Source organism: Antrostomus carolinensis, unplaced genomic scaffold, assembly GCF_000700745.2.
Source record: "Antrostomus carolinensis isolate BGI_N321 unplaced genomic scaffold, ASM70074v2 scaffold50695, whole genome shotgun sequence".
NCBI lineage: Eukaryota > Metazoa > Chordata > Aves > Caprimulgiformes > Caprimulgidae > Antrostomus > Antrostomus carolinensis.
Genome location: NW_010315297.1, coordinates 5252 through 11534, shown reverse-complemented (window position 1 = coordinate 11534; position 6283 = coordinate 5252). Strand labels below are relative to the sequence as shown.

General features: G+C 50.0%; 1 protein-coding gene across 1 annotated transcript in view; it reads left to right on the top strand.

Annotated features, from left to right (window-relative positions):
• Positions 1-1165: 1165 nt before the first annotated feature.
• The window catches only part of LOC104524889 (arf-GAP with dual PH domain-containing protein 1), a 6514-nt gene continuing 1396 nt past the window's right edge, over positions 1166-6283 (top strand). The window contains exons 1-8 of the mRNA XM_010167897.1: positions 1166-1256; positions 2267-2397; positions 3283-3374; positions 3464-3546; positions 4300-4412; positions 5161-5307; positions 5744-5827; positions 6168-6230. Coding sequence (XP_010166199.1) covers positions 1166-1256; positions 2267-2397; positions 3283-3374; positions 3464-3546; positions 4300-4412; positions 5161-5307; positions 5744-5827; positions 6168-6230 — 804 coding nt within the window. The remainder of the gene's footprint in view (positions 1257-2266; positions 2398-3282; positions 3375-3463; positions 3547-4299; positions 4413-5160; positions 5308-5743; positions 5828-6167; positions 6231-6283) is intronic.

The window sequence follows — 6283 nt, the reverse complement described above, 5'->3', positions numbered from 1 at the left end:
CGGTATGTCGGACCTGTGTGTGTCCCTTCACCTGCTGCACTTTTTCTCCAAGCTGGGGCCAGGAGGGAGAAGCTGCCGTCGTGGACCCTGCAGGCATCTGCTGCCAGCCCTGGCATCCAGCTTGGGGCAGGCAGGGGGCTTCTCCAGACTTCAGAGCTTCCAGCTCCTGCTCCTCTTCACTCCCTCCTGGCAGAAGGCTCTGAGGGCACTGCCTTGTGCAGCCAGTGTGGTACCCAATCTCTCCCCTTGAGACCCAATTTGCTGCTCCTCTGCGTATTTTATATCTGCATCTCTTTAATAAAGGTCGTTCCTTCAAATAAGTAACATCTGCATTTCTTCAGTAAAGGTCTGAGAGTTTATTTCAAGCTATTGGCACTGTTTGGTGTTAGTGGCACCTGTGCTGCTCTTAGATGGGGAAGGCTGGTGCAGGAGTGGGTCTTGGCTCTGATACGAGTCTCCAAGACGCAGAACCTGGCTGAACAGCTGTGGTTTCTGTAGTCAATAGTGAGGAGAGGTACCAGTGTGAGTAGGTGGGGGCATCAGGACCACCGTGTTCTTGGCTGCTGACTTGAGTGGCTTTGGCTGAACTCTTGAACCTTTCCTGCCCTCAAGTCCTTGCCCTAAAAATGGGCGTAATGCTTGTGTGGTGGCCAGCTGACTTTGGTGGAAGCTCCAGAAGTGCTGCAGCGGCAGCCAAAGCCAACTCCTCCCCAGCCCACAGAGCTTGATGAGTCCTGGCACAGCCTGGCAGCTACTAGTCCAAGGCCACCGTGCCTTCATCGGCTCTCTTGCTGCTTGCGCTCTTTTCCTGGTCTGTCCTTTCACCAGCAGAAATGCGGAAAAACCAGTTCTGTGGTTAATTGCTGCACTTCCCTCCACGCCCATGGGGCAGGTCTGCTCCTCACTCGCAGTCTGGGTGCACTCCAGCCTCTTCTTCCCTGCTTGTGCTCAGCTGGCTCAGGTGTGCCATAAGGCCTCCACACTCCTTCCATTAAATTTACGGCTTCTCCTGCCTTCCCCTTTTTCCTCTGTCTGCAAGAGCTTCTGGCTCTCTGGTGGCTCCTTCTCCCTTGGGCAACCCAGTTAGGTTGGCCCACAGGTGCAGAAGGTGCAGGCAGCTGCCCTCCTGACCCTGCCCTGCCCAGAGGGGTGGCATTTGGAGATGATGGCTGGAGGCAACGAGAGGAGCATGAAGGCCCTGAAGGAGGTGTGGAGAAGAGCGGAAAACTCTTTGTGCGCAGACTGTGGGAAGCCAGGTGAGTCCTTGAGGGCTGCTGGAGGCAGAGTCAGAAGCAGGGAGCTGGGGCTGATCTCTAGTAGCAGTTTGGTGCCGGCTCTCTGACTGTACAGGAGCCTGGGGCAGAGAGGGAGGAGAGGCATTGCTATATCTGGATATTTGCTTTCTCTGTCTGGAGGTGAGTTGGCAAGGGAGGAGGAAGGAGATGCTGCTGCAGTGCTGGTGGGAAGAAGGACGGGGTCACAGTAGTGCCAGATGAGCAGGGGCTGTGTAACTGCAGAACTTTGGGTTGTAGTCATGTCAGATCTCAAATACAAATCAAGGTCATGCCCAGTCAGGATCTGACAGGAAAGCTCCCGGTGAAATCCTAACTGCTCCAGAAAGAAGGCATGATTCAGGAGGGCATTGTCTCTTCCATGACTCAGCTGTGAGCTGACAACCTGCCACAGGCGCCTCTGAGATGTCTTTTAATGAAAGGCTTGCCCTCTCGAAAGGGTATCCAGTTGGAGGTCCTACAGGTGCTGCTAAAAATAGCCATCGTACTCCTCCAAAAAGAGGCACATAGAGTGTACCACCCAAGACAAATTAAGACTGGGCTAATTAGTACCATTTTACTTTCTTAAAATCTCTCTGGAAAATTTTGTATTCAAGGCTGCTTTCCACTTCCTGAACTAAACGCTGTTGGGGTTTGCTGTGCTGCACTAAACAGCTCCTGGAGTCTTTTCCCAGAGGTGGTTTCAGTTTCGTCTTGGGTGACCAAGACGTCTTACGCAAAGGGAGTTTGCAGAGGACTTTGGAGTTTTTCAAGGTTCAGGCCAATAGAGATTCAGGTGAAGTAGTTGAAGCAGGGGGAATGAGGGACTGACTAATAGTTATGCCTTTTCTTGCCTGTACCTTCAGTGTTAATTAATCAGCTCAAATGAAACTGTGATCACCCAGCTCTCTATTTCTCCAGACTGTCTTCTCAGTTGAGGCTTATCTTCCAGGGGAATTTACCATGTCTAGTCATACTCTTTTTTTTACCCTCAGATCCTGACTGGGCATCCTCTACTTTGGGTGTCTTTATATGCCTCAGCTGCTCAGGAATTCACCGCAACATCCCTAGCATCAGCAAAGTCAAATCCCTGAAGATGGACCACTGGGATGATGCTCAGGTGCAGGTGAGATCTTTATCCCCACTAGTACATCAGGTGGGTTGGGTCTAGGCCATACACTGTCATGTCCTGGGAAAATCAGCCCTTTGGCCTCACAGAGTTGGAGATTAGATCTAGTGTATAGTCCCTTTGCTATTCATGCTCCGGATACTCCCCATAACCCACCGGGAGAGGGATGATGCACTTGCTTTGTCTGTCTCCCCATGTCCTGTTACTTTATGGCTAATGCTTTATGTGTCTTGCCAAGGCTCAGGGTCTCTGTTGCTCCAGATTACTCATTTCCCACTTGCCAGCACCATCCAGCCTCAATGTCTCCTCTTGGATTTAGCAAACCAAGGGGAAAATCTTGGACAATCCCATGCTCTGTGAAGAGTTTCCAGATATAATGTGTTCTCTTGAGAAAAATGGCATTTATGGGAACTCGACTTCTCCTAGTTACATTCCCCTCAACCCATTAATCTTCAGGGGACTGAAAAAATTTTCTGGAGATCCAAAGAAAATAATCTGTATCTCACTGCTCTTTGGAGAGGAGTGAAGAGGTTTGGAATGTCCTCCCAGACAGCATTGCAGAGCTGTCATTGAACTCGGTCTCCCTGGAGATGTGAGGCATGGCAGCAAATCCACTGAATGTGTGTACACCCAGCCCCACGGAAGTGACATTTATGGCATTCTCTTGATTCAGGTGCAATCAGTGTAACTTCTGAGAGTAGACAAGACCTTCGAGACCCACCTTTCTGTAGCCAGACTTTGCTGGAGTGTTGCAATAGACAGGGAAGAGAATGCTCCATTAGAGTTCAGTGTGCATCTAGCCTGGTAGTGGGTTAGGAGGGAAAAAGCCCAACATGAGTCTGCATCAAAGGGAAGGCACTAACTCTCTCTCTAACTCTGCAGTTTCTGGCCAAGCACGGGAATGCTGTGACTAAAGCCACATACGAAGCTCATATCCCTATTTACTATTACCAGCCAACCTACAATGACTGCCAGTAAGTTGCTACATACAGAAGGGAAGGGGGAAGGGCAGTTCTGGGTTCCTCTAGTTTGTTTCTGAGCTACCTGTCACCTCTCTCCCCAGAGTGCTGAGAGAACAGTGGATACGGGCCAAATATGAGCGAAAAGAGTTCACTGAGCCGGGAAAACAGCTGCCGTATTCTGATGGTAAGAGCAGAGCACAGCACCAAACTATCCTGCCTGTTTCTTTCACTGGAGGCTTTTGAGTACCATGCGGAGAGAGCTTGTAGTGTCAGTGTTGCAAATCCCACACATACTCCTGAGAGCCCAGCTGGTACTTACAGGGCATTGTTTTGGGGGAGTTTAAGTTGTGGGCAGTGTAGGTTAGCACTGCCACAGGTTGCTTCCAATCTTGGTATGACCAGATGCCATTTTTCAAAGGCATTTGCTGTCCTGGTGGAGCCAGACCTCTGCAGTAAGGAATTGCTGTCCTGCTGCATGCCACTCCCTCAAACCACAGAAGCTGTCTTTGAAATGTCACTGCCAGTGCTGTGACACAAGGTGCTGGAGCCCAAGGGCCTACAGAGTCAAGTGTGAAGAGTTCTGGTCCAATGCCAGGATCTGTGTGGGCTAGGACTCTGGTGTTCACCAGAGAGACGGCTCTCATGCTGTCGGCTCTCACGCTGTCAGAGGCAGTAGTGGGAGCTGGATTAGGAGGTGGGAAGCATCTGGGAATGTCTTTTTTGGTGACCATTTATCTGGGCTGCAAACCCAGGAACACCACCATCTTCAGGTGTAAGTCAGAAGTGAGACGTCTCCTTCACAGATGTTTGTTCTCAGCAATGGTCAATCACATGCTTTATCCCAGAGGTATGGCTGGGACTCCAGCTGCATGCAGCTCTCTGATGCCTACCCATGCCTGTGGGGGAATGCTCTTAAAAGAGGCCTTTCTGCTGCTAGGGGTGAAGGAGGGCATCCTCTGGAAGCGAGGCCGAGACAACGGGCAGTTCCTACCCCGCAAGTTTCTCTTGTCTGAGAGAGAGGGATGTCTGAAGTATTTCACCAAGCAGGATGTGAGTATGGTGGTCAGCTCCCACCTCTGTGCATACTCCACCCAGGGCATCGGGGTCACAGAGACGTTTCTATTTCCTACACATGTTTCTGAGGTTGCCTTGCTCATCCCAGGCCAGGGATGATAACAGAAATATGTCACTGAGGAGAGGGTTCCCCTTCCTACTGTCTGGGTGACATTTTCCTCACATCCTCCCTTTGTGCATCCCCACACCCTTCCCTCACTGCTGATAAAAGGGCTGATCTTTCACTTCACCCCTATCTATTTGCCAGGCTGTGTAATTCTGCACCATCCCTGGAAACAGCCTCACCTCACTGTGAGCCAAGTTGGCAAAAACCTGTTGTTTGGTTTGTTTTGAGGAGGGCTACTCTTCTGCTAGTTCATCCCCCTGAAATGAATGGGGCAAATGCTAGTATACTGGTGCAAAGGAGGGAATGGCTTGGGGTAGGGAGGAGCAGGAGTGAGGTCTTTTCTTTTGGGGTCAGTTAGCCGTTAGACTGGCTCAGCTGTAAAGTCAGATGCGCTCTTAGTGTCTCACTGGCAGTTCCATAGTAGGCACAGCTGAAATCTAAATTGGAGGAGCTGGGCCACTCCACATTGTGAAGGGACTCTGTGCTACAACAGTTTTGTTGGGAAGGGGCAGTTAATACCTTTTAACATCCTCTGATCCTGCCTTACTCCACTAAGTCAGTTAGGATCTCTTTCCCACTGGGATTGCTCATGCGTGACCAATGCCATTCTGTTCTCAGGCCAAAGAACCCAAAATCAATGTTAAAATAGATGTCATCAATGCTACGTTCCAGCCAGTGAAGATTGGGAACCCCAATGGCCTGCAGATCACCTATCTCAAAGACAACAAGACCCGAAATATATTTGTCTACCATGAAAGCGGAAAGGTATCTTGTTTTAGCATCAAACACTGCAAAGCAATTGAGATTATTTGAGAAGCTGCTGGTATTAAATAGTCTGAATCATGGGTAGGATGGGAGGTGTGTGTGAGAGTTGCTGTAGGTAACAGGGTGGGGGTTCTGGCTCTCTGTGTGTCTGTGAGAGAGTTTTGCTGCAGGGAGCAGGGCAGGAGCACTGGCTGAGTCAGTTTGTGTGGGAGGAGCTGCCGTAGAAGATGTGCAGATGTGCTGCCTGTGCATGTGGGGAATGGAGCAGCCGTGCTGGCTGTGTGTGTGTGTGTGTGTGTGTGAAGATGCTTTAGCTGCTGGGGAGGGAGAGCTGACTGTGTTTGTAGTTAACACAGGACTGGGTGCAGCTGGGTGAATTTAGATGGCTCACTGTTCCTCTGGCTAAGCTTTCTGTCCTGTCCTTTTCCCTTCTCAGGAGGTAGTGGACTGGTTCAATGCCATTCGCTCCGTGCAGTTCCATTATCTGAAGGTAGCATTTCCCATTGCCAGTGATAATGAGGTAAGGCAGCACCAGAGCACAGTGCTGAGTCTCCTGCTGGTACTTGGCTATGTGATAAAAGAGCCCATTAGCTACTATTAGATCCCAGGTACAGAAGTGGAAATTGCAGTTTAGATAGAGGGATGGGAAAGTATGTGTAAAAGGGCCTGGGATGGCCAGAGGACCACTACTCTCTGCTGTTCTGGGCACTTTGGGAACAGAAGTGAATCCTGGCTAGGCAGTTCTGCAAACACAAATTTAAAAGGCAGCTAAATTTGAGGGATTAGAAGGAAGGGTTGGGGGCAAAAGGGAACAGCAAAGAAATGTGGCTAAGTGAATGTTACTCTTGCCTTTTTGTCAGATTAAAAATCGGCTGACAAGAAACTTCCTGAAGGAGGGATACATGGAGAAGACTGGTCCCAAGGTGAGCTGCTGTGGGAGAAAAAAAAACCAAAACAAAAAGGGACCTCACAGAAA